Source organism: Mastacembelus armatus, chromosome 22 (assembly GCF_900324485.2).
Source record: "Mastacembelus armatus chromosome 22, fMasArm1.2, whole genome shotgun sequence".
Lineage (NCBI taxonomy): Eukaryota > Metazoa > Chordata > Actinopteri > Synbranchiformes > Mastacembelidae > Mastacembelus > Mastacembelus armatus.
Genome location: NC_046654.1, coordinates 8,485,637 through 8,513,212, shown reverse-complemented (window position 1 = coordinate 8,513,212; position 27,576 = coordinate 8,485,637). Strand labels below are relative to the sequence as shown.

General features: G+C 39.1%; 2 protein-coding genes across 3 annotated transcripts in view; one reads left to right on the top strand and one right to left on the bottom strand.

The window, feature by feature from the left end:
• On the bottom strand, positions 1-22,151 carry cnksr1 (connector enhancer of kinase suppressor of Ras 1). 2 transcript variants are annotated; one of them, XM_026304821.1, is made up of 21 exons: positions 22,014-22,151; positions 20,936-21,093; positions 18,719-18,921; positions 17,814-17,898; positions 11,768-11,812; positions 11,485-11,604; positions 9,490-9,549; positions 7,687-7,755; positions 7,433-7,555; positions 6,425-6,516; positions 4,926-5,053; positions 4,318-4,496; positions 4,180-4,213; positions 3,643-3,806; positions 3,334-3,407; positions 3,019-3,090; positions 2,413-2,483; positions 1,986-2,047; positions 1,800-1,887; positions 1,333-1,517; positions 1-928 (listed from the first exon to the last, which is right to left on the bottom strand). In XM_026304821.1, the coding sequence occupies exons 1-21, from the start codon at positions 22,063-22,065 to the stop codon at positions 488-490; spliced, it is 2,505 nt and encodes an 834-aa protein (XP_026160606.1). In that variant the 5' UTR covers positions 22,066-22,151; the 3' UTR covers positions 1-487. The 2 variants fall into 2 exon arrangements, with proteins under 2 accessions (XP_026160606.1, XP_026160614.1); XM_026304829.1 differs by having other exon boundaries at positions 11,768-11,809.
• The window catches only part of rps6ka1 (ribosomal protein S6 kinase a, polypeptide 1), a 48,848-nt gene continuing 43,316 nt past the window's right edge, over positions 22,045-27,576 (top strand). The window contains exon 1 of the mRNA XM_026304843.2: positions 22,045-22,201. Within this exon, the coding sequence (XP_026160628.1) occupies positions 22,064-22,201 (138 nt within the window). The 5' untranslated portion in view covers positions 22,045-22,063. The remainder of the gene's footprint in view (positions 22,202-27,576) is intronic.

Sequence of the window (27,576 nt, the reverse complement as noted above, 5' to 3'; positions counted from 1 at the left end):
TGCTGTGCAAAATATTTCCAATGTATACCTTTATTAAGGTAATATCCATAAACAAATATATACAGTATTTATAATGACACTGTATTTACATATCATATTGCAAGTGGCATGGCTTATATTACAAATTCTCACTGAATTGTGTGATATTTTTTTTTACTATACAAAGAACAAGACAGCCTTAGTATCCTATAAATACACACTGGATTCTGACTGACACTTGGCAAATTGTTCATTTCTCTGTTGTAAACTTATCATATTTGTTGAGAGCAGGTACAGGTATAAATTTATTTGCTAAAGAAATAGAAAAACACATCTGCAGTGATGCATTTCACTGACATGACTAATTAATGTGTTGATTTAACTACTCCTTTCAGATGAACGTCAGCAAAGAACATGGTGAAAAACACCTCTGCATGACAAACATCTGTTTGTCTGATTTTACTAAACAGAAGACCTCTGCAGTGGTATGACTGCTCCCATCGTGGTCTTAGATAAAGAAGTAGTGCTCAGTAGCTTCTCCACTCTCTGCCATCTCACTCAGCTGTCTGTTTATTGAATCCTGCAGCGATCCCAGAGAGAGTTCTAATACTGGACTGTTTTCTGGGCTTGGAGAACCCCGTGGGATCTCCACGAGAACATCAGACGGCTCTGGGTCCACTAACTGCTCCCCGTCGCTCAGGCTCAGTCTGTATGCACCTTTTGTCTCTGTGGTGGCTGTTTCCTTGGCAACAGTTTCCGCGGCAACCTTCACAGCCGGCATGTCCTGCGGAGCCGCTTTGTCCCCTCCTTTGGAGGTCTTGGATGAGGTCAGTTTCTCAATTTCTTGAACGAGTTCCTCGTTTTGCTCCTTCCACTTGCGATACTTTGAGACTGTCAGATTGGAGTCCTCTAGGATCTTGTTGATCAGCTGCAACTCTGCTTCTTTTGCCTGTAGAGTGAAAATGGGCTTCAGTTACTAAAGGGGTATACTCAGACATGAATTTGTCTCCTTCTGTCCACATCCTTGCTGAACAGGACAGTTCAGACAGTTCAGACAGGACTACTATACAGGACAGAACAGGACTGATCTATGTATATTCTTATTTTCTTCTAATCGAATGAAAAATGTGCCTCCGGGGTGTGACTGTGAGACTATATTTACTTCTTAGCAGAGTTTCCTTTAATCAAGCAAAATTACCCTAACCTAACTCTGATCCCGTGCTTTCACAAATACTATAATTTGTAACTGGCCAGTTTGTTCTTATGCGCATGAGTGGAAGTAGCTGACCTGTTTATTATTGCATGACTATGTGTTAGGACAGTAATTAACCTGTGGCTGCCTTTTCTGCTGACCTTAAGAGTGCTCTGCAGGGCTCGGAGTGTGTGTGCCTTCTCGTTGATGATAGGATTTTTGTTGCGTCGAATGAACGATTTCCTGAAGTGGTCATGTGTTAACGGCTGCTCATGGCCGATCAAAGAAACTCCTCCCTCCTTTATGTTGTTCAACATCATGCTCATCTCATCTTCTGAAGCGGCCCCTTTTTACACAAGGACACAGGAATGGAAATAATGTAATAGCAAGTAAATATGACGGCAAAAGTGACAGAACAAACAGCAGTGGAGTTTAGTGAACAACATCAGTTAATTGGACCAAATATCCACAGGGTAAAGTCAAGAAAGCAGCAGAAGCAGAAGATTGTCCCAAACACACATTATTAAAACATCTATCAGAGAGACAGAGTCCTCAGAGATGAAAGAAATTACTAAGATAGAAAAATAGAAAGCCAAGATGCGAAATGACAGACTCATTGAGAACATACCAGCTCCTTTGCTGCCCCCTGGTGGAGGACTTAATGGCATCTTGGCTGCCTTGGTCTTGGGGCGAGGCAGAGTGTTGGACTGCACTTTCTGAGGGACATATTAAAGCACATAAAAATCTGAATGACACTCTGAAAGGTGTGTGTGTGCGTGTATTCATGCATGTGTAACCCTCTGACTGTACAGACCTTGTTTTGTCTGCGTGGTGAAGGTGATCTCTCGCTCTCGGAGTCGGTCTCACTGTAACACTCTGTACACGAACACAGGTGTAATGTTATCTCAACTTAGTACATGCAAGAATATTAACAATATTGCAACATGTGCACATCTTTCAGCTTCTGTGATCATGTTTAATTGGTTGGCAGGATGTGGTTAACATCGTTTTCAAATTCAGGTAACCATAGCAACCATAACTATGCTCCATCCTATGTTACCAGTGGACTCAAAAGAATGCTCATCATGCTTTATTGTTAAGCTATTAGATAATACATGCATAGTGGTACTGGTGTAAGAAGTTTTGGATGAAGGACATCACTAAATAAATATTTAAAAGACATATATTTTAGTGATTGGTTATTTTAGGCTGGTAAACCTATAAGGAGAATATGAGCCTACCTTCTTCACTGTCGGGGCCTTTGTGTAATTTCTTGTACTTCTGTATGGCTGTAATTAGACAATTGATCCATCTGTAGAAAAAAAAAACAGGTTTCATCAACAATAAGTTCTCTTTCAGTAATGTTTATTCAACAAAATTCATTTTTATTTGTATAGCACATTTTAAAACAACTGTAGCTGAAAATCAACATCAAAATAAATGGTCAGGTTTTAGACGCAGGTTTATATATATTATAAATATGAATGTACTACACTAAGTGATTACTATTTAACATAGGAACAAAAAAAAAAAATGGTGTCGAAAAGTCACCTGTAGGGGGCAGTTTAGACCAACACCTGTTAAGAGTTAGATTTAACAGCTGTACATTTGTACACTTTCCAGGTGACATTATATTAGAACTGGTGCAGTAGTCTTTTGTTTTATATATATATATATATATATATATAATGTTTTTTATAACTGGTCTTTATGCAAGAAATGTAGTATTAGTGTCAAAGTTTGGATTATTAAAATGCCTTATTTGATCTGTTTTGAATATATAGAAAAGGAGAGAAAGAACATGGACAAGATGAACATGGCCAGAGTATTTATTTCTTCTAACTTACTTGCTCATGTCAGTGACATTGTCAGCAGCGAAGATAAAGTTCTGAAATCGCTGGTGGCACATTTGAAACACACTGGTGGAGAACAGAAATATAGAAGAACAATATAGAAGGTTTTATTTTGAACTGTTTCCTGCATCACAGGAAATCCATAATTACTGTAAAAATCTAAAACAGATCACCCATTGTGCGCAGGGACAATTACATTTCTGTTTTAAATGGCCCCTTTTATGTTTTGAAGACTAAGTAGTTTTTAATTTTAGTAATATCTCTTTCATAAAGTCTGTTAATATTATCTGTCAATGAGCTCATCCTTACTATTTCCTCTTGTGCTCTCCAGCGCTCTCTATGCTGTAGCTGGCTATGTTAACCAGACCCTCTGCCTTTTCATCCTGTCAAAAAACATACATAAATGATTACTTTCAAAAAACTCAAAGCAGGAAAATGAATCTTTAAATAACATGCTCATATTGCTTGGAATAAACAACAAGCTATGCTAACTTAAAGCTAAAATACAATGAGATACTAAAACAACAAATCATTTTTGAGGTTGGTTGTTTCAATGACTTCATTTATTTTGGTTTGAAGAGATAAAACACTGTCACAGTTTAACTCCCTTACACTCACCTGTTGGCTGGTGTACCAGTACAGTGAAGGCCCCTTAAGGATGAACCAGAAGCGCTGCCACTTCTGGGTGATGAAGACACTGCTCTCTTTCCTCTTCTTCCACAGCCAGCCGTCGCAGTCAGGACGACCCAGCTCCCGACAGGACACGCGACGCCGACTCATTCCTGGGAGACATTTACATCCAGGGATTGATTATCTCGATTTGAGCAGCCTTTGACATCTTTTTTGGTTCTGTTTCCTCATTTCATCACAATAGCACTGATATTTTCTGGGTCTGGATTTGGGTCGTTTTACAAACCAAAAAGCCAAAAGCTAAACCATTTCAAAATATAAAAACATATAAAATATTCAAAAGAAACAAATGTGTTTACCACCTTCCCTATCCTTGTGCATTTTCTTGTTAGCACTTATATTTTATTTTAGAAAGTATTCCAATGTGAAGCCTTAGCTTTGATGTACCTGTATGTATTTATTAGTAGATTTTTAAAAATAGTTTTCATTAATTGGAATTTGATAGTAGTATGATATGACTATTACCTTTTGTAGAGCTCCTGTTAGTGTCCTTATCCCCCTGAAAAGAGAAACAGACAGAATTAATTTAGTGTTTTAAATACAGTTTGATTCAAACTCTGTCAAGTGATTTGGTTCAAATGATGAATGTTATTATCCTCTCACCGTGTCTCCCACCATTTCCGGACAGGAACTGATGCTAGCCGTTTCCTGGTTGACTATCTGAGGTGAAGGACTTCTGAGTGACCCCAGTCTTTGGGGTGAATGACTTCTTGGTGACGGCGACCGGTCTCTTCTGAGTCTCGGTGAGAGCCTTGAACTGTCGAAACCCTGTTCAAACTCTCCTGAGAAACAGTGTGTTGACAATTAGATGACAGTAAAAGTACACTAAAACACTAATGCTCTTCAGTTTACATCATGTCCAAGCAATAGATCTCATTGGTCTTCATGATACAAATGCCGATAAATCCATTAAACTAACAATTCCTAGGGCTAGCTTTCCATTACAAGAGTTTTGTGATTTGTTGGCATCGTGAATGTGTCAGATCACAGTTTGAAAAGCTTCTAATGTCACAGCAAAATGAAATCCAACATTGGCTGTTTTTCATCTGTGTAGCACTGCAATCCGATATACTCCACATTAGGCTTGTTCTTATGCTTTTGAATGAATTCTCTCTCCATTAAATTACAGCTCAATATCCTGCTGTGACAGCCAAAACAATAGTCTGTAAAATCTCAACTCAATCAAAACTTAAAGATTGAATCTTTCTTACCTGAGGCTGACGACGGTGACAATAATCCCTGTTGTTTTTGACACCCCTCTCGATCCTTGCCCAAGGCTAACTCTGAGTCCTCCTGTCCTATATGCTGTTTATGTATCTCTGGCCCATGAACCGCTTTCCTATAACAAAAAAAGGGATCATGCCAACTAACCGATGGGGCACTGATGCACTTCTGCAACATTTTCAATTTGAGAGCTGGTCAAACTCAAAAGCTTTACAGAGAAGCTAACAAAAAACAAGCACTGAATTGTTTTTGACATAAAAATGTGATGTTCCTAACATAATAATTACAAAGGTTACAACTTATTGTTCTTTAAAGTAATGAAATATGACTCTAGATGCCAGTTGTCTCAAGTTTTTTCTTGTTTTTTTCTTAAGAATGGATTTGTAGTATCAGGACATGACAGGATTATTTATAACCTTAATGCACCATCCCCACCCACTCTCTCCATTTGTCTGAGCACGCCTGCTCTCCATCAGCTCTCACTGTCTCTTTGCCTCTCCATCACCATTTTATGCCCTTTGCCTTGTTTACGTCTGTCTTCATCTCTCCAAAACACCCTCATCTATTTGTCTTCCCCCTGATGTCTACTTTCTCCCTCGCTTCCCGTCAGCTGTGGGTTGTGGGTGTGCCTAGTGGAATTTATGGCATTTGCGGTGTGACCTCATCAGAAACCCATCAGGTCCTGGCAGATTAACAAGGTCAAAGGAGTTTGTGGGAGGTTCAGCTCTATTGAGCAAATCTCTGGTAATGCAGTGAACCAAACTTATGACTGCTCTGTCTGCATACTGAAATACAGAGCTATTAGGTGTCTTAGCAAATATGCAGAAATGAGAATGATGCAAGTTCCCACAGGTCAACAAATTTTTTTATTGGTTATTATTCTTTAATTAAAACCCACTTTCATATTATATAGAACCTATTAAATATCTATTTCAGACACTAATATGGCAAGATGATTTGTTTCTAAAGTTTTTCATATTCTGATCATATATCCTTTTTAATTAAAGGTGTTTTCCAGAGTTGTCTACTATACACACACACGTCTGTGTGCATTGCATACTTCTCATCAGAAAGCTTTGTGTGTAATCGTCAGGCCTATCAAATGTCTTCCTCATAAAATATCTGTTATTGTCGTACTACTCCTCTTCTTCACTGAATTTTTCTTGAGTTACTTTTCTTGCAGCATTACTGCCACATGTTGGCCGGTGGAATCATTTGCAGGAGTGTGTATTGTGGCAGGCAGTGACATGAGATTCAAACACAACAAGGAACATCAAAACCTGCAGAGCACTGCCATTGGTCAAAAACTCCTCAAGGCCCCCTTCATTTCACACAGTTCATGTTTTTTAAGTGTGATGTATTAATGTAGTTTCTGAAGAATAAAGATAAAAATATAAAAATAAAATCAGCCCAATCCTGCCCACTAGTTATATACCCAAGATTTTTTAAAGTAAATTTTTAGAGAAAAGCAAATTTGTGCGCTCACCTAAAAGACAGGGACCTGACAGAAGCTGCAACCCTATCAAATATGGAGTGCCTCAGACTCTCCTCGTACTTTTCTTCGTCCTCTTCCTCCTTCTGAGAATAAATTAGCAGAACAATCACATGAGCAGGCATGTTAAACTGTGAAGGTGTGTGTATTTAGGGGTTAGCGGAGGGGTAGGGTGCTTTCTCCTTAAGTCTCCATATACACACTCTGTTGCATAAGAGATCACACACACACACACACACACACACACACATAGACGCACACACACACACACACACACACACACACACACTCTTAAAAGCATTGTCACAATATGTGCTAAAAGCAGCACATCTTGTGAGGGCAATAAGGAGTTGATACACACAGCAGATTCACATATCCTTATGTGTGTTCTCTCATCCCACGCAGTCAGCTAGATCTGATGGTAATGGTCACAAGGAGGTGTGAAATGCAGCGTTATATTCCTGTGTGCATGTGTGCTTTCAGATGTAGTGTGTAATTTAGTTGAAAGACAAACTGAGAGCACGTAACGGATCCCAAGTGATGCTATACTGTAATCAAAGAGGGCACTCTCTTGAAAGGGAAAGCTGTAGTGTAAATGATCCGGTTTCTGAAGGATAATTTGATGTTTCACCCCTGGATGTCATTATCCTCAGCTGAAACTGAGAGGCAGATAATTAAAATGGGATGTGTAAAGGTAAAACTGTTGGTTTGGGCTTTTTAATGGCTTAACAAATTACTACCAAATTTCCAAGTTAAGTTCTTTAGCTCATAGGCTTGTGAGGCCTGCGAGTAGAATTGCTGATTGCTCAGTGATATGGACAAATAACATGTGCTTGGCAAAGTTGGTGTGTGAAGATATTTTGGGTGATACATAAATAAGAATGGTCTGTCAGTTAACAGGTCGATATATTCAATCTTTCTAGTGACCACCTTGATAAAACTTTAATAACGTGATTTATGTAGTGGTGAGATCAGTGGTGGAAGACTCTAATGATCCCTGACCTGCGTGGAGGAACGCTGCCGGTCTCTGCGTCGCACCAGCCCAGGGATCTTCTTCAGGACCAGAGTCACTCCACTGGGATTCTCCTGCAGTTTCTTTACAAGATTTGCTCTGCTCCAGCCCACCTAATGCAGCATTAGGGTTATTGTTTCAGATACTTTGCATGAACAGTATACAAGACCACAAGCAGTTCACCTGACCAGTCCAAAATTCATACAGGCATAAGGACACATAATCTAGATATTATATGACTCACCACCACTTGGTCATTGACTTGAATTACTTCATCACCAGCCAAGATCTTCAAATAGATATCATTTGAAGGCTGCATAATGAGAGACAAACACAAATAATAAAAATGAAAACCCAACTAAATATTGTACACAATAACCCATGGTATAATAGTTTTATTGAACTTTTTAGGATTGAAGTTATGTTGTTTTCATTGGTTATAGATTATTTAAAAGTCTGGCATGCTGACAACACAGCTGCTGTAATATGTGTTTTCAAAGTTTGAAATAATGAGAGATCCTGCTGATTTTCTTCAGGCGGGACTAATACAATAAGAATGCTCAATGAAATTTTATATTAGAATATTGAATCTTCCAATATAATACATTTTCCAAACCATCCACTAAAAAACAGATTTAGATATTTCTGGGTAATCTGGTCAATAAAAGTCACATCTATGTAAAATGCAAAACACTGACCTGATAGAGGTCAGGTAATTATTTGAAGGGATAGCTATGGTGTGAAGTTATCCCTGAAACTTTATGAGCACAATTATAGTGTCCGGGTTGATTTTATGATTAGACATATGCCACCTGTGTTTGAGTGAGGCAGTAAAAAGATTATGCACACAGGCATGTACCCTGTGTTTGTGTTTGTAGGCACTGGTCACTTTTCTTATTAGCAGCCAGTCATAGTGACGTAACTGCAGTAGCTGAGGACTCTAGGTCTTAGGGTACTTTGTTGTTGACATCATGGAAAAAAACATCTCCATATTTCTGTCCCACAGGAGAGCTACCCACACTCATTTTACAGGCCCTCCTTATTCTAGCTGAAAACCCGCCCCCGTCCTTCCTTTTCACACGCCTCTTGATCTCACTCATCTTTAGCTTTCTCAGAAAGTCATGTGTCTGTGCGCCATCCATTACATGATTTTCTTTTCCCCAGAGAAATTTTAATGCCAAACAAAAGCTGTAAAAATAAAAAAGAACTAACAAAATTAACATATTTCACCACTTTAATGTAATGAAATCTTTAAACTGTATTTATTCTAGGTATCTTTATTATAAATAAAACATGGCAGTAAGACACATATAAATACATATAAATATTGTAAGGATCCATCATGTACTAATGTACAAGCAGTCTGCAGCATTTAGAGCAAGCAGCGTCCTGTAGCTATTTATAAATATAAAGTATTTACAACACAAGAGCTCAGATTGGTTTCAAATTAAAAGCACACTCTAAGCCAACATCTAAAAATAATGTGTCACACTGAAGTGCTTACAAGGGGATTTCTGTCTAGCACAGAGTTTGTGCTTACATAATAAAGTGATCAAAATTAAAATTTCATACTTTATCTGTGCAGAGCAGGATTTTCAATAAAGACTTCATTATATAATCATGCTGCTACTGAAAACATATATTTTTGTCTGTGTTTATCATGTCAAAGCCTCCTCACAGAAGATGTGTAAACAAGTGTAAATGTGTTATCTTCTGCAGAAATAAATGACAGAACTGACCCACAGACTCACAGTTTGTAGCCTGTTTCATGTCAGTGCTCTGCTATTTTTTAACAAGACAGTACTGGTTAAGAAATGAAACAGAGTAATGCATTAGTGTCTTGGACCTAGCCCAGAGCTCATTTTCATGGGAGTCTTGCAATAGAAACAAACTTAACTTTTCGGTTCTGAGTTCAAGAGGAGGAAATGTTTGACTAATGCTGTTCTTCAGAGGACTGGTTAAATGGGCAGTGATGCGGCAGGTGAAGGATAACAGTGTGGTTTTTAAGTCAACAGTGAAAGTAGAAGAGTAAATGATAGAGCCTGACCTCAGCAGCTGTGCCTGTTACATAGTGGTTGCTGGAGCTGGTGGACGTTATCTCAATCCCCTGAGAGAAAGAGAAATAGAAGAATGTTACAGGCATGACTGTCAAACCTGGATATGCTAGAAATGACCTTTCAGCTTGCTCTGTCACTTAACAACACCACAGAAAGCACAGATCACATCATCAATAGATATCTCACAACAACAGGAACATGAATTAATTTTAACTAAACTGAAAAGAGCAGAGCTTAAGAAAAATAAATCCTGCCATTGCTCAGTGGTCATAAATACAACATATTATACTATATATACTAAATCATACAGCAATTTAACCAATCAAAAGCAAATATATCCATAGTAACGTTACAGTACTATACACAAACCTGAGCCCACTGTTCTACATAACAGAATAAAAACAGCTGGTCAGTGTGAGTGAGCGTGATTCCTTTATACACAACCAGTAAGTCCACATGTACTTCATCACATCTCTATTAAGAATATGTACACAAAAACCACGTTCAGTGCACGTTCAGTAAATGTGAATTACAATTGTTCCTGCCTCTCACTTCCCTACCTGTCTTTAGTTCCCATTACCCTCAATTGTGTGGAAGACACACCTCGTTATTTGTGATGAGCAATCAATGTCACTCTATCAACTGAGAATAATAAAGTTGTTTAGCAAATTTGTAAAAATTACAACCAACAGTTCTGCTAAAACCTATACCCTTTACACACCTGTCACCACTCCTGACACCCACAATTATGACTTTATGGACACAAACTAACATACTACATGGTTGTCTACAGAAAAAAATGTGCACATGTGGCATAAAGACAATATGGTGATGATCATTAAGAGAGATATGTGATCAAGCTAAGAAAATGGGAACACTATTATCATCTAACAAGAGTTGTTTTAACTAATGGACAGAGTACACAGAGGGGAAGGAAACTAAATTGCTCTTTGAGAAATAAAAACTAAAAATATACAAAATGATGTAGATATGATGCAAAATAGACCGCTAATATTTTTTTTATTCAATGTACCAACAGGAGGCTAAGTAATGAGAAAAGCCAGGACAGAAAGCGGTTTATGAACAACTAAATATGAAACATTAGAAATAGACACAAGGAAAACCTTGAGCTAGATGAAAGCTGTGATGGGTGGTACCAAATGAAGATGGAAACCACAATGATGAGGGCAGGAAATTAATACTGAATGTGACAGACTGTGAGACAAAATAAGTTATCGTCTAGAAACAGGGGATGCGGTTGAATTGCTACGAATTGAGACTTTTAAAAAAGATGAGGCTGCATGGGTAAGACCACATGATGCACAAATGAACAAACAAATGAACAAAACAAAACTCATCAGGGAATGTAAAGAAAAGCAGAAGTCTGAAAATGGTTAGAGCTTAATGACTATAAAATATAGTTTGAATAAAATTCAAAAGTTTTATTGTCTTTCTCAAACATGCACTAAGTTAATTACTGAATGTATGTAATTATAATATAATATATATATATATATATATAATTGAACCTCTGTGAACAGTATAACTAAATATAACATAACATGAGATTATAATAGTGAGCCAAAACACTATACATTTTCAAAAATGTCTTTGCTTACAATTGATTCTCTATTGATTAATCAATAAATCAATTAATTCAAAAATGCTTATCACATTCCAACTCCTAAGAAACGTCTCTATATTGATTGTTTTCACTTTCTTATGACATAAAACAAATACAAGTATCAGTTACTCTCACGAAAGAGATATTTGATGTTTTGTCTTTAGAATGACTTAATCAAGTGATGATCAAAATATGATAAAGATCAAATGATGACCTAGTTGATCTGCTGATCAACTAACTGATTAATCACTATCAACTAAATCATTTATAGGTCATTCAATAGAAGCATAATTATTTGTTTAGTTAATTTTAAAAACCTCTAATTTCTAATTCTTCATAGTGTAAATGCCAGGGGTTTTACCAGCTGATCACCAGGTGACGCAGGCACTAGGTCGACACTCTCGAGCTCAGCAGAGTGGGTAAGAAGCGCTTCAGGGCTGGAGCTCAGGATCTCATCGCACACTGAAACCAGCTGACGACACTGGGGATTTAAACACGCACAAAGAAAAGTCAGTTTGGACGACAGGCTCTTTTGTCTGGCACACTATCAAAAATATCTCATTTAATTTTTGACACAATAAAAGGAAAAGCAACATTTCTAATCCTTAAACTACACTAAAAAAAAAAAAAAATAGTAGACTTACTACAGAGATGATGTCCTTTTCCTTTTCATAGACACTGGTATCCTGCTGGATGAGTAAAACAACATGACATGAGTTCTAATCATTCACAAAGCAGAATGCCAAACTGACATCACAGCAGCCCAGAGTATATAATGCTGATGCTCATTTATGGAAATGGGCTAATTTGACTCAAAACTCATATTCTATTTCCTCCTCACAGCAAAAGTCGGGAAGTGAAAGGCCACAGCTTCCCAGGGGCAACAGAGGCATCACTTCAGACTTCTGGTGGTATTTTACTGGTTTTTATAATAAATGAAGAAACACAAATGTTCTGCAGTACATCAGGGAATTGACAGCCTTAACAGTGTGTAATGTCCACCTAATCCAAGGATTCACACTAATCCTTACCATCAAACACACTTTATGTAAAATGTGCTTACACAAGGGTACCAGTAATACAATACATACTGGAAGTCAGCTGTTCTGAGAGATAAAGGGGAAGCTTTGAATGAAAGAGGCTGATGAGAGGTCAGTACAGCATATAATATTCATTCAATGAACTAATACCACATACCATAGTCTAATTTACATCCCTGGTGTGGTGAGTTATATAAGGGATCGGAAAAAAAAAAGAATCCCTGTGAAATGTAACAGAGGATCAACAGGGAACACAGTTGGGTTTCTGGGCTAATTAAAGGTTGTGACACAATGCTGCAGGGAGGACTATGGCTGGAAGGGGTATCTGTCATGACTGTCGCTCAGGTCAGCTTGTCAACTTGGGGCTGAGTTGTTTGTGTGTTGCTTTTTCCTTCTAGTGTTCGTTTGAGTATGAATACCTTTGAGACAGAACCTGCAATAAACTGATTTACACCAAAACAAACTGCGAAATACTGTGTATGACAACACTTCAAGGTGCCCAGTTCTTTATCTTAACCCCTGCTTCAGCAAAGTAGTCTTGTTATTGTTCACTGGCTGTAAAGAAAATGTAAACATTTAAAGACAACTAAGGACAACACAGAACATTAAGACAACACAGGCTGCATTAATTCAATTGTAAGAAATGCCCACATTATGAGAAGTGGGTGGAAAGTGGGTCTGATGCTATATTCAAAACATATTATTAGTGCAAACAGTCCTTGTGTAAATGCGTCTGAAAATAAATTTAGGGTTATTTCTCTTAGAAATGACCCATATGATAATAAAACAAAGGAACTTTAGGCAATCGAAGAAAAAAAATGAAAGAAGAAAAAGAAAAAGATAAAGCTTTAAAACAAGAACAGAAGTATAGAGCCATGTTAACAGCTCCATGAGGCTGCTCAGGCACAGTGAGGACCAAAATCAGGGACATTGATATCTATGCAAAATTCCTCAGCAATCCATCTGGGAGCCCGGTGGTTGAGCTATTTCAGCCTGGGCCAAAGTAGTGGAGGGACCAGTTAATGAGGGCTACACTTGAGCAGGTGGGTAAATGTTGAGATGACTGTTAAATCCCAGAACAGATGCTCTTGCAGTGGTAGCCGAGGTTTAAACTAGTTGCTACCATGTTCCTACCACACTACCATCACCTCTGCCTCTGTGTCTCTAGTGAAAGACTTTAACTGTGTTGGTGGTGGTGGGGTTGGCTCACACAGCATCTGATATGGAGTGCACATTTAAATACAACAGTAACATCTCTTTTTTCAGCATCTCACCATTTCTAATAAGACATAAGGAAAAAATACAGCACTACCCACACCTCTGCTTTCAGTTGAATTTCGAGCCATGTCTCAGGAGCTTCCCTACCACACCAGAAACTGTTCTACATTTCTGTTCTACTTTTCTTTTTTTAACTCTGCCAAAACAGGAAATGACACCTTTGTATGTGTGAGGTGGGCGACAGGCACTCCTCTCAGCTGAAGCAGATGTGATGCCAAAAGGGCACAGTGGGAAAACAGAAAGGACAAAACAAACAAACAAACTTTCTAACTGCTGATGTCAGGGTTGAGAGTGATTTCCAGAAAAAAAGAGGCATTGTGGCTGTATAATTACAGAATAATACACACATCTTCACTTTCTCACCAGTTAGACAGAACGCTTGAATCCAGAACTTGCTTGCAGTTGGGTGACTTCTCCGTGACACTACTTTACAGATATTTGCACACAGATATGATGCATATGATACTGTGGTACCAACATATTCAGCCTGCAGTCCTGAATTTTGCACACCCTCATTTCACTTTCAGTAAGCTGTTAACTAAAGCATCTCACTTTCAGTTCCATAGACTAAAGTCGAGACAGGTGTCCCAATCACACAACTGTAACATTTAACAAATGCAGCTCTGACCATTTTGCGACCTAAACAAATCCCAATTAAAGCCACTCATATGCACTAAATTACTCCCACAGTCATGAAAAACAACAATGTCATTAAATGTAATTTGCTAGAAGCTTTGAACAAAGGTGACTGATATTTAAGACCTTTTATTCCACTTCATTACTGTATGGTGGTTACAGATTAGCCACAATTCCAGTGAAGCCATCAATAAATCATAGACAATCCCACGTAGAAATAACTGTAGAATTATTGCAGTTATCTGAACAGAAATTCAGAAAAAGGGAGACAGAAAGCTTTCAGCATGTCCCCTTTTTGTTAAAGGACAACAGTGAAAGGTACTCATTTCATTACCAATGTAACATGCAGGTACTTCAGTTGGTTAAAATAAACTTGACGTGTGGCTTGATCACATGCTTATTTTACAGCAGTGTTGTGTCTGAAATCTGTTCACGCTATAGTTGTCTAGGAAACAAAGACATGTTATTATGTGGATGTAATATTCTGCAAAAAGCAGAAATAAGAATGTACACATGCATGCATGCACGCACGCTACAACCAATGCACAACGATGCAATGCCTACTGTAGATTAGAAACAGTTCAGATTTTTTTTTTAAATTTTTTTTTTTGGTCGTCTGCAACTTAACATGGAGCAAAAAACACTTGCCCTGTCAAGCTCTGTCATATCTGTGATGGTGTCTGTGAGATTAATACACTTGGACACTTCTATTTGCCACCAGGTCACAGACTTGCTATAAAAAGAAATGGAGGAGGTATACCTGCTCCTCATCTTTCTATCCAAATCTTACTCTCAAATCATCAACCTAGCATTTTAACTCTTCTCAGCCTTAGATTTCTTTGTGTTCTCCCCTATAAATAATACAAAAAAGTTAAACTCCTTCACTTTTGACAGTTCACATCTTCAGTCTGTCTGTTAACCCTCTTATCATGTTCTCCATGCTGTACTGTTAATTAGTCATTCAATAGCAGCTCAAAGTAAGTGAATATGTTGATCATTGCTAATTAAACACTGGGGTTCTTTGTATTTTCCGGTCTATTTTTATAGCTTTACTATCAAATATAGCTATGACATTGCATTACAGTAATTTAATACTTTAAATTTAATACAATAAAGCCATCATAGATTTTTCTCAGAAGTGTGTTCTTCAAATGGAGGTCAAACATTACAAGCTCTTTGAGTTACATAACCTGGAGAGTTGCATGACAAAGGCACTTTCAACTGTTTTTCAAAAGATGTAATAATTGTCCTTTTCTTTTGTGTCATTAAAGCTCACATACCTTAATGTTCATTCATTTATTATCTAAACTCGCTTATTCCAAATTAGACAATCACAGCTCTGTTTGGGTGAAAAGCAGGGATACGCCCTGGACAGGTCACCAGTCCGTTGCAGGGTACCTTAATGTTATGTTTCCTAATTCATTGTTTCTAATCCAAGTTCATAGCTCGCACAGGCCTCTCGCTCCCCTGGGATTTGCTCAGCTGGGTCAAAGCACACTGAGCATGTGCTACTGTGGAGCTTAGACCTGACAACTCTAGTGCTGGATCCCAACAACATCAGCTGACTGTTGACCTTCAGTACCCCCAGGGTGCAAGAAAAAATACTCAGAAACAAACAAGAAATGAAAGTCCTTCAGTTGAAGGTGGTGGCGTGGCTTCTGAAGCATTTCACCAGAAAAAGACGTCATGCAGTAGCTGTGGCCTCCTGACACCAGTATGACACTGGCCTCAAGGAGCTGGGAGCTAATTTAAACCAGTCATGATGGTTCTAGTTCACTGCTGATGTGATTGCATAGGAACACACTCATGAGTTTATGTAATGTTACTCAGTTAGACAGAATATAGCAAGTGTATGAATAAATGTGTTCTTCTCCACAGCCTGTATGCCTGCAGGTTGATAATGCTGTGATGACAGCTGGATAGATGACATCTGAACCCACGTGCCTGAGGACCATTTTGTCATGTTCTCAGCTGTCCAAGCCTCACATTTTAGCTCATCTGGCTTTTTAATGAATAACTAGACAGCCACTGCAAAACAGGTAATATGTAGGTTTTAGAGATTTGAAAGTACCTTTGCCATTTCCAGTATTATTTTGCAAATGAAGTTAGTTACTACATGGTAATTTAAAACATTCAGTGGGTGAAATTTGAGAACAACGGAAGTTTGGAATTGGTGGACAAAATGTTCTTGGTATAAAACAACTTCTTTATGGGCTTCTTAGTGTTACAACAGCTGCCGTACAAACACACAAGTGCACAGAAAGTTCAAAAACAGGAATTGGGCAAACAATAGACAATCACTACCAAAAGATAATCGAACTCTGACAGGGACCAATGACATGTGCAGTGAAGCTTTTAAGTAAGCAATCAGTCAGTCAGTGCACTGCCTCCATGCATGTGGAGCTGACAGTGAATGAAAAATAACAATCAAAAGGCCTAAATCTGATTCATTTTGGAGTAGCCAGCTATGGTAAATCACTCTCTGAACAGCATGCATCCTTCCTTACATAGGAACAATATTACTGTTACTGTACACCAACACAGGGACTCTCAGTTCTCACAGGAAAGTCCCTTAGGCTTGCTCTAGCTCCTTTGAATGGCTAAACATGTGAAACTACAGTAAGAGAAAATACACCACCAACAGCTTTCAACTTTGGATAAGCAGAAAACACACTATTTCTATAAGTGAGCAATTTTAAACAGTTAAGCAAAGTGCAAAAGCAGCAAAAGCAGCATCGCCTTGTGGAGAATTACCCAGTCAAAGAGTTGAGAACTGTACCTGTCGTGCCGGGCAGGCGTCCAGAGCTGGCTAGTGAAGTGCTATATATAAACTCCTCTAAATACTGAGCCTCCTCTTTCACCTACACTTTCTCTGCACATCTTTCTGTCTCTACACTTCTCTCCAATTTTCACTCATTCTCTAGCCATCTCTGCAGCTCTGTCTTCTTTTTTTTTCTTCTTCACTTCTGTCAGACTCCTTATCTCTAATATAACCACAGTGTTGTTTCACTCTGCTTGTTGCTCTCTGCTGAGTGCTCAGCAACGCACACTCCCCCAGGAGTCAAAAGTCATTTAACAATCATGGTGCAATCCCTCTTTCAGTCTCCTCCTCCTTTCTGTGCCACCCCCTTTGCTTGCTGCTCTGCCATTACTTCCCTCCCCCCACAAGGTACTATAACATATCCGGGCCTGTCTTCACCTACCTGTGAAAAACCCTTAACCCACTTTACATTTATCCATTCTCTTCCATTTCTTTTCAGACATTTCATAGCAATGTGAAGGGATAACTCAAAAACAAAAAACAAGCAAAAAACAGTGTCTTGTCTTTGGCAACCCTTTCAACCTTAGCTTCCACTGCATTTAAATATGCCAGGAATGTAAAGATAAAGAATGCATTAATAAAACAGAGCTGAGATAGAGGGTGTGACTGCGCTCATTTATAAAGGTATTGCCAATCACACACCAGGTTGTAGTTCCTCTTTGGGAATTTAATGTGTACAAACCCACAGACCCACTAGCAACAAAGTTCACTAGTGTGTGGTTCCTCTTAAGATAAACACCTCATATTATTACAAACAACTAAACTAGATTGCACAGACACTAAGTTTGGAGAAGATAATTCATTTTCATTTAATATCTCTGCAAAATACAGCACAGATTTGTTTAATGACAGTATGACTCTAATTATAAATCACAGAATGGTAATATGTTCTTTATGAAATATGAATGGGCCAACCTTGTGTACAATTTCTCCCAGCTCTCTGCAGTAGGTGAATATGTTCTTGCTAGTGGAACATCCACTCAGGTGGAACAACTGATACCTGTAACGACAGGGATTAAAACAAATTTAGATAAAGCATGGAAGGACTGCCTCAAGCCGGTACAATGATTTTCATTCTCACTGGTAATTAAATAGAACAATGAGGTAAATTCATTTCTAAGAAAGTCACACAAAGAGAAAATGAAAGACAGTAAACAAAAAGGATTTGTATTGCGCTTTCAGGTTGGTATCAGCTTTCTTAACAAAGGGCTGACTTGGCCCCTTTCTACCTTCAAGATCATTTACAAAATTACAGCCAAGTGAGATTACTTAAGAAATCTGGCCAATTACCTCTTGAGGTTCCCTGATTTAGATGCAAGTGCTGAGGTGATCATGCCTTTGCCATCCAGACTATGGAACTGTCTTCCTCTCGATACTATAGTCATCCTTGATATTGCACTTTACAAATCAAAACTAATGACTTATCTGTTTACTAAGGTTTTCATTTCTTAATCGATTTCTTCACTGCTGAGCTTTCAGATTTATGCAGGAATGCTAATGTTTCATTTTCGTACGTGATTATTAATAATTATATGTATTTTTTTGTAAAACACTTCAGCCAACCTATGTTGTTTAAAAATAAAGGTTGATTGATTGATTGTCTATCTGAAGGGGCAACGTGTAAACAGCAATGTACACTGAAACATTCCCATATAACTTCTCCACATAACTTTACTCCACCGCCATCCCTTTTACATAAAAGCTACAGCAACAAAACTATTTTTACATGACTGACCTTTCTAAGTAAAAAATAACTCTAGAATAAAATAGAATTTCAAGTACAGCATATATAACTGTTAGATAACTCCCTCTTTACAAACCTGTTGAGCAGAGAGAAGAGTCCTTTAGCGGAGGTGATGAGCTCCACTACAACCTGCAGAACAGTAGCAGGCATCTTGGTGGTGCTCTGTCCATCATAGTTTTTAAGGCGCCAGCGGCCCTGGATGCCCGTCTGCAGGGTCTGGGCAACAGCACGCAGCTTCTCTGTCAGCCCACGCAGGGTCTCTCCACCTATACCATATGTCTGAAGGGTACACAAAGACCAGACACAGATGGAAATGGTCAAAGGACTACTCCATTCCTGAGATTCATAACCATTCTGTGTTATTTAGTACTAGGCTGATAGGTAAAGACATTTCTGCTACTGAGCTACATTACAGTCAACCTAGAGAAACATAGGATGTCATGGGGGTAGGAAATATAGATGGTCCAGCCATATATCTTCTCTTGTAACATAAGGTCATGATGTGCAGGTTTGTTGTTTTAGATAGGTGTTGATTCAGCTTATGACCTATTTGTAAGCAGTGGTGTGTGGTACTGCTGAACACAGTTGAAGCCAACATCCATTCATTATCTATACCCACTTATTCCTAACCAGGGTCACAGGAATCATCTGGAGCCTATCCCAGCTCTCTTTGGGTGAAAGGCAGGGGTACACCCTGGACAGGTCACCAGTCCATCACAGGGCCACATATAGACAAACAACCTCACACACCCTATGGGCAATTTAGAGTCACCGATCAACCTGACATATATGTTTTTGGACTGTGGGAGGAAACCAGAGTACCTGGAGAAAACCCACACAAGCACAGGGAGAACATGCAAACTCCACACAGGAAGGTCCTGTTGCTGTGAGGCAATAGTGCTAACCACCAAGCCACCGTGCTGCCCTGTAGTAAACATCTATGATAAATATAATACAAAACAGATCAATCACACCACAAATGTGACACGAATCAAACTACAGCAAAGGATGGAATAAAACTGGGATGATTTTAAAGCTCCTCTAACAAGACAGGGCTTCATCATCACAGTTTTCTGACACAGCCATTGAAGAAGGAGCAGGTTACTGTCGTGACTCACTCATCTGTGGTCAAGAGGTTTGTACCGGTCAGGCTTTGCTCTTGTACATCAACCACCCGGTACATTGCTCTGTCAACAAGTGGCCATGAATTTTTCATGGCCTTTTCAACACTGCAGTTGTTAATTATGTAACGGTGTGTGTAAGAGCGTGTTGGGTCTGTTCCATGTGAGTGTCTGATGGTTGTTTTTATGAATGAGCTTAGTGTTAGCACTTCATGGATCATCAGAGGCAGAGAGCGAGGGGAGGGAAAGAGGCAGACACAGATGCAACACTGTACTCAAGGTACAATTTTAAACTGTGAATCTTTGTATTGGTTCCAGTCTTGCCTTTACTACCTTATTCACAAATTCATTCATTCAGACTTCGGGCTAAATTGTTAATGTTGTCATTCCAATCAGCATTATAATTATTTCAATATTACTTAAACAACAGGCAGTTTAAGCAGCCTGAGCTTTAGTACAATGTTCACCGGCTCTTAAGCCACAAGAGCTGGAACCTTGCCTGGTACTGTCTAGCTCAATTAGTCCTTGCATTGAAACACAGGCCACTCTGGAAACACACAAACACCCCCCACACACACCAACATGACTACATGTCCTAAAACTCCCTCTCAAAATTAGACAGGGAGGACAATTAATTAGGCAGCAGAAAGAACACGATAGAATATCAAAGTGGAGGCGGATTTTTTTCAGTTGACTACAGACTTTCTTAGAAATGTGCATGTTAAGTATTAGGCACGTGCTTTTGTATCATAAATCTCCTTTGGTTGCATCTGAAGCATGACCAGTCTTTTGATGTTGGCTAGAAATAATAAAGTAATGCTGTATACTTTTTTATTTTGGTATGCTTAACAGGGGGGATTTTCATATAAAGATAGAGGGTAAAATGCAGCTATGAACTCAAACTTGGGGCATTCTGCAAAAGTCTCTGAGTATGTCTGGCTTTGCCCAACAGCTGCTGGTCCCAGTGCGCAAACAAACAGTGGGGGGAGGCAAAATGGTGTGATGGTGCTGCAGTATTAGACCATACACAACACCACAGCACAAAAAAAGAAAAGAATGCTCAGTAAATATTCAGGGCACAGGTGCCTTTGTGCATTACCTCCACAACACCCACAGCAAACAGCCTTAGATATTGTACACACACACACACATGATTCTGCTTCCTCCCTCACCAGAGAGCAGAGTTTCTCCACAGCCTCCAGTAGAAGCTCCTGGTGTCCAATCTTATGAACTCCCAACTTTTCCAGTTCCTGAGATGTTAACTGGAGCAGATCCACACCTGACAGACGCCACTCTGAGACTGAGTACTGATGCAGGGGGGTATCCAAGCCTGGACACGGAACACAAACACACACAAACACTTAAACCACATTCAGGGCAAATATAAATGGAAACCCCACATAGTCAGAAAAATGCACGCATGTACAGGCAGAGACATGCAAACGGCACATGGACTAATAGAGGCAGACGATCAGTAGGGCTGTTGGCCTATATGTAACTAAAGTCACTTCAAAGTAAAACCACAAATAGGTTTAATACAAAATGTGTTTAGATGCAATAGCCAGCATTGGAAGATGCATTTAAGTCATTTACTTACATAAATATATACAACTATACACTGTAACACTATAAAATACTCTTCTACTACAGTGCAAGTCCTGAGTTCACCATTTTAATAAAGTAAACATCTTGGTATGACATTGTACTTAAAGTTTTAAAAGTAAAAGTATGCATTATGCAGAATGGCTCCTGACATTTATTACTACATAGTTGTATCATTATTGACGTATTGTTATGGAAGTTAATGTTGTATCTGGCCAAAGTATTAGTAACTAAAAACTCTACAGTACTTGAGCAGGTCAAAATGTACTTTATTTTCCACAAATGGTCATAGTCCGTCTTTACTGTAGGCCGATACAGCATTATTCAGATCAGCTTATGAGTAGGCTCCATGCCTGTATAAGGCCATCTGGGGGAACAGGAGACATAGTTGAGACAGTCCAGTGAACGCAACAAGTCCTACAGTGTGAAAAAGCCATGTACAGTGTATTTTGATGACAGCACCTGAGTTGTTGACACTGATTAGAACAAGCCTGTTGTAGCTTATACTCTCAGCACAGGCCACTTCCTCATTCCACCTCCACCTTTCACTTCCAATAGGATTTATCTGGCGATTCTATTTCGGACTTTACCGTCCGAGCCAAAGTCCTTGTGAGGCGATCACGAATGAAAGCGCAATATGTTCCTCACCTTGGAGCCACTCGCTGACTCTCTCCTCGCTCCACGACGTTATAGGCTCCATGCTCGGAGTCCTGCTGCAGTCGCTCGCTCAGCTCCCAGCCGTCCTGGCCGACTACTACCTCTCCGGGCTCCTGGAGGAAGGACAAGTTGATTCGGAGTCGGACGATGACGAATGGCACTCCTTCTCACAGGTACAGGTAAGAGTCCCCCTGCTGTCGGCCAATAGTACGGGAACTGTCAGGCTCGACCGGGAGCCGAGACCCCTCCCTCCTGCGCCCTCCGCCCCCTTTTTACCTGGAGGAATAGAAAGTGTGTGAGAGGTGCTGCGACTGATTACACAGCAACATGTGGGCACAATAACAACAAGTGTAGTCTAATCTAATGCTATAACCCCGTAATAATGCTACTCCTCTAACTGCATTAGGCCCAGAGGATTCATTTGATTCTATTATTGTGCTACTTTGGAGCACAGACACAAACACACACACAATTGCTGATGCAGTGCTTCAGTTTTTCCTCTAAAGTGTCTCAGGACTTAAAGGAAAAACTAAACTTATAAAACCTCTCTCCCTCTCTCAGACCAGAAAACCTAATCCTATTTGCAAGTCCACTGGTTGGGCTGCTCTCCTAAGAATTTTCTGGAAGTGTTTCCTGATTTAATGTCTCCAGTATAAGAAACCGTGGCATTAACTTTATCAATACTTTATTAATGTGCAATATTTTTCCTTATGGAAACATGAATTATTAACAATATTAATGTTTATGTACTTGGAAATATGTTCATGAATAATTTATCCATATCTACATAAAACAGATACAACTTTAGACTAAAGAAGAAACACAAGAAGTGAACTGATTTACATAATATTATATTTTGTGGTGATTTAAAGGGGGTCCAGGGTGTACCCTTGCCTGTCACCTGAAGAGAGCTGGGATAGGCTCCAGGAGATCCTCATGTCCCTAAATAGAGATAAGTGGGTATAGATTATGGATTGATGGATGAATGAATGGATGGATGAATGGATGGATGGCTGAATTTAAGGAGGTATATTGTCTTATTATTTATTGTTTCACTCTCACAAGTAGCTGAACTGTTGGGAGTTGAGAGCTTCTGTTATGTTGAATAACTACCTCCATAAAATTCAACACTATGAGCTTTTAAAGGGCCCTTCGAGCCATAACAGCACAAATAGAAATGTGTGCGGTTCAGCTAACCTTTCAGTGTCTTTGAATCAGTATGTGCTCCATTCATGCTTATGATATCAGGTCTAGGTATTTGTGAATGAACTGTAGACCTTATGCTGTGAGCTACACTAGGAAATCATTGTTAATGCCTCATAATATACAGTCCCCAACAAATCTGCTGCTGAATGGCCATCTAGAAGTAAAGGGTAGCACTTGATAAAAGGCCATAGTCGTGAAAGAGCTGCCCTCTGATATCTGGCACCCCCTGCTGTTATTCTCTTTGAACCAGGACCAAAGAGACAGAGAAAGGGGAAAAGTCCGATTTATATTTCAGCAGGTGAAATGGCACTGTGTCCCTATGTGCTGCAGATGGACTGGGAGAGTAATATTTATATACCCTTCATGCCAGTTATCTTGAAATATTTAGAGAAAATCTATGTGGCTTGACATTTAGTCATGGATAACTTTATTTCAAAGTAGAAAGAACAAATTAAAAGGAAAAAGTCCAGCTCATGCAAACATTACTGGAAACCCCCAGACCGGAGCGGTTGGAACTGGTTTTAGTCAGTACAAATACTGACTGGATCACTGCTGATCTTCTGTTGAGTGAAGATCTCCTCTGCTGAAAGTGTGAGAGCAAAATAACTGAGCTTGGATGTAGGGCATCAGTTCCACAAGCCTGACAAATCCAATGATAGCAGCACTTTGTGTGTGATCTTACTGATACAATTGATGTTATTAATTATCTTCCTCTATTTGGTTCTTTACCATCCTAAAAACAACAGTCTGGACCTCAGTATACAGCATACCCATTGAGCTGGGAGGTTGCAGTGCTTTACAATGGCTTTATCCACCTCAGTAAAAATCAGTAAACAGTGAGGGCTTACTATAGCATGTTTGTGCTGAACTTGTTCTCAGGGGTGGTTTTTTGATGTCGTTCTTATATGCCTGCCTCTTTGCCCAGCCCAAATACCAAAGATTCAAATTCAAGCCTGAGCATGCTGTTTTGCTCGACAGGGCACCCATTCATCAAGTCATGCACTTATGGAGTCAGCAGATGCAGTTTAGTATTGGGAGCTGTTACTGTAAAAGATAGTGTTTGTGACAAAAAAGAACAAGATTGCACATAACAACTAACCATGGAAAGGTGGTCACTGTGTATGTCTACTATCACTCTCCTTTCTCTCCCCAGTCCCTCTCTTTTCTTTCTAACGTGGATCAATATTACACTCCCAGTCTATCTGCAGCTGCACTCACACTATTTCCGTGACAAATGATAATTCCATTGATGTATGAAATACTATAATGTTATTTGTTCATTGTCTCTATAAGGCAAAGACCTAGAAAGAATTTTGAATCATTAATGCCTTTTTCTCCTGCTTTAGTCAACCAACAGAGACTAGATAATTATCTTGCTCCACTAGCAAGCAGCTAATTAATTCATTCTGAGCTGCAGCCCCACTGATGGTGTTGATCCTTCCACTGCAGACACTTCCACACTACTGATTCAGCTCAGCTGTGGAGAAATTATTACAAAAAGACTGAAAGTGTTTTTTTTACAAAATCTGACACACCCAAATCAAATTTAGAATAGAAAGTAATTGTATTAAGATGACATTTACTGTATCATGAACATGTTGTTAATGGGAACACCACATCCATTTCCATTGTATCTTGTACTGTTGTGACGCTATGATGAGCTTGTCTGTAAGGTCGATAAATTCCTGGTGCCTGTGCTGCATAAACAAATTAATCCAATGGATTAACTAAATATTCTGCTTTTTTAATCTGTTTAAAATGTATGTTGGGTTTACTTAACTTTATAACGGTGGGTTGGAAAGTAAAAGTAAAAGAAAAAACTAGCACAAAGACTTTTACTAGACTTTTTTCTAGATATCTGTAAGGTTCTTCTAGTGCACATGCAAATGTGCACTATTGTATTGGCATCTAAAACATCTTAAAATGTAGTGTGTACCTCAGAAGCAAATGGGCCCACAGTTGTCAGACATTCATGGGAACTCAATTATGTAATTGATTACCTAAAAACAATTGCAGTAAATCATCCTATGTAGGGTTACAAGCCTATCCCAGCTCTCTTCAGGTGAAGGGCAGAGGTGCACCCTGGACAGGTCACCAGTACATCAGAAAATCCCACTCTCACTATTTTGTATCATATTTGAAAAGCAGAATAAATAGTGGAAGCAAATCAGAAGGACACAAAGACAGAATAAACAATAAACAATAAACAAAGACAGGAAAAACACTAAATGGCAATGTGGCAATGCCTGAATTCAGTAAAAGAAAAGGACTAAGAGAAATGACCAAAACAGAGAAAAGCAACAATAATAAATGAAAAGGTACATTTCAAGATGCTGTTTCTGAACCAGCTGCCACTTCACAGTTGGAGTATGCATGTATTTGCATCCTAATTGCACTGTTTATTCTTTAGCGAGGAGGGAACTACATATTGTATGGTTCACTCTCCTGCACCTCAACTCATGTGGTTTCAACTCAAATCGCTAGTCAGGTTAAACAACAAGGTTATCTTTGCATCAGCTTATTTAATTTGATTTTGTTTAGGGACTAAATCTGCTATATATTCTGTCACAGCTCAGCACAGATCCCAGTTTGACAGGTCCAAAGCACAAGTGCATTTTATTTCTGCGTCAGTACGGCAACAAGTTATGGTGGAAGCTTGCTCCATTGCACATGCATGTTGAGCTGGACTGAGTCATATTTCCCATGGTGCTTCATTTCTAGCAAAAGGTGGGGGTGGGGTATCCCCGGAGTCTCTGTCTCGGACGGAAGACACCTCTGAGTCATCACTGACACTTATGATGTCATTGGGGCATCATTAATACACAAAGAGATTCCCTGCAGTTAAAATATCAATGTACATCAATTTACATCCTTTATGGAAGATTGTCTGTTTTTCAAGAGGCTGTTTTTACCAGACAGATCTGACAATGTATTGATTTTTAGAAATCAATGCTGCTAAAAAGACCTTTCCTTCATTCCCAGGTGTCTTGATATGACTTTTCACTCTTCACCCAGATCATCTTCTTTTCTTTGATTCCTATAGATTGTCTTTATGACACCTTTAACTTTCATCACAGGATCATATCAGACAGGTGGAGCCAATGAGAAATGTTGAACATCAATCTACTGGTATCCTTGGAGATAGCAGCAGTGGTTTTCTACATAAAGAGTAGAGAAGAGAAGAGAAGAGAAGAGAAGAGAAGAGAAGAGAAGAGAAGAGAAGAGAAGAGAAGAGAAGAGAAGAGAAGAGAAGAGAAGAGAAGAGAAGAGAAGAGAAGAGAAGAGAAGAGGCTCTGCTACATGGCTGTACTATATTATAAACACCAACATAGCATTATGAGGGGCCATGAAAGCTCCCTCAGAAGCTGCCTATCCATCATCAATGGGCTAATATGAGATCTCAGATGGCAGTGACTTTAAATATTACATACAATGTGAGCGTGATGGATAACCCTTCTCTAGGTGTGACCACCCATCAGGTGTGATATTTATCAGATAAACTGAGGCACATGTAGTGTGACTTCAGTAATACGAATACTGCCCACACATGCACAGAACTATTGCCATATGATCTCTAGAAAAATAAACTAAATATTGAATATGCTGAAGACGTCAATGAATCTGAATTTTCTGGGGTGAACAGACAAGATGTTGTATATTATCAGCTTGGGCACAAAAGCCAGATATGTATCAGGAACATAATGCACTTACACGAGATAGAAAGTGTTTCCTTCTCCAATTCACATCTATTGGTATGATAGGCTTTATCACTGTAGCAGCATTCTGCATATTCAGTACTTAGACAACACAGCCTTTAAAAGATAAGCACCAAATCATGAACTCCGTTTTCCATTCCACTCTCACTTCCACTCTCATTTTTGTTTCCAGGAAATGCCCGGCCTTCTTGTTCTTAATTTAAATTTTTATAATTTATCTGATCCCTCCATGGCAAGGCAGTTTGATGCTCTCCAGTTGCCAATAGTAACCAAAGCTGGCCAAGAGCAGAATCCACTCTGCAGTGAATGAAGCAGAGAAGTGTTCAGGGTGGAGGGGTGTATTATATCACTGAAGATTACAAGGACCATTATAGAAGCTGTTCTCAATGAAAAGAGTGCTGCATCAATGTCCGGACAGATCCAAGCAGCACTGGTCACGACTCAGATTCAAGTCTCTTCTATTCTGTTCTTTAAATTGCATTTATTGTGTAATCTATTATGTAATTTTTTTTTGCAACAGTGTGTGTAGTTTTAGGTTTAGGGTAAGAAGTGGTGATGTGGGTCTGAAGGCAACGTCCACTCAATGTGTCTCATGAAATAACACCATGCAGTTTGTGGAAGGTGTGAAACTT

Bases quoted from the DNA above. Each gene is read 5' to 3' on its own strand.
- cnksr1 (XM_026304821.1), bottom strand. From the start codon at position 22,065: ATGGAGCCTATAACGTCGTGGAGCGAGGAGAGAGTCAGCGAGTGGCTC. The intron at 11,813-17,813 runs GTTGGCCCATTC...TTACTCATCCAG, and splicing joins TGGGAGAAATTGTACACAAG to CAGGATACCAGTGTCTATGA. The intron at 2,484-3,018 runs GTAAGTTAGAAG...TTTTTTCTACAG, and splicing joins AATGTCACTGACATGAGCAA to ATGGATCAATTGTCTAATTA.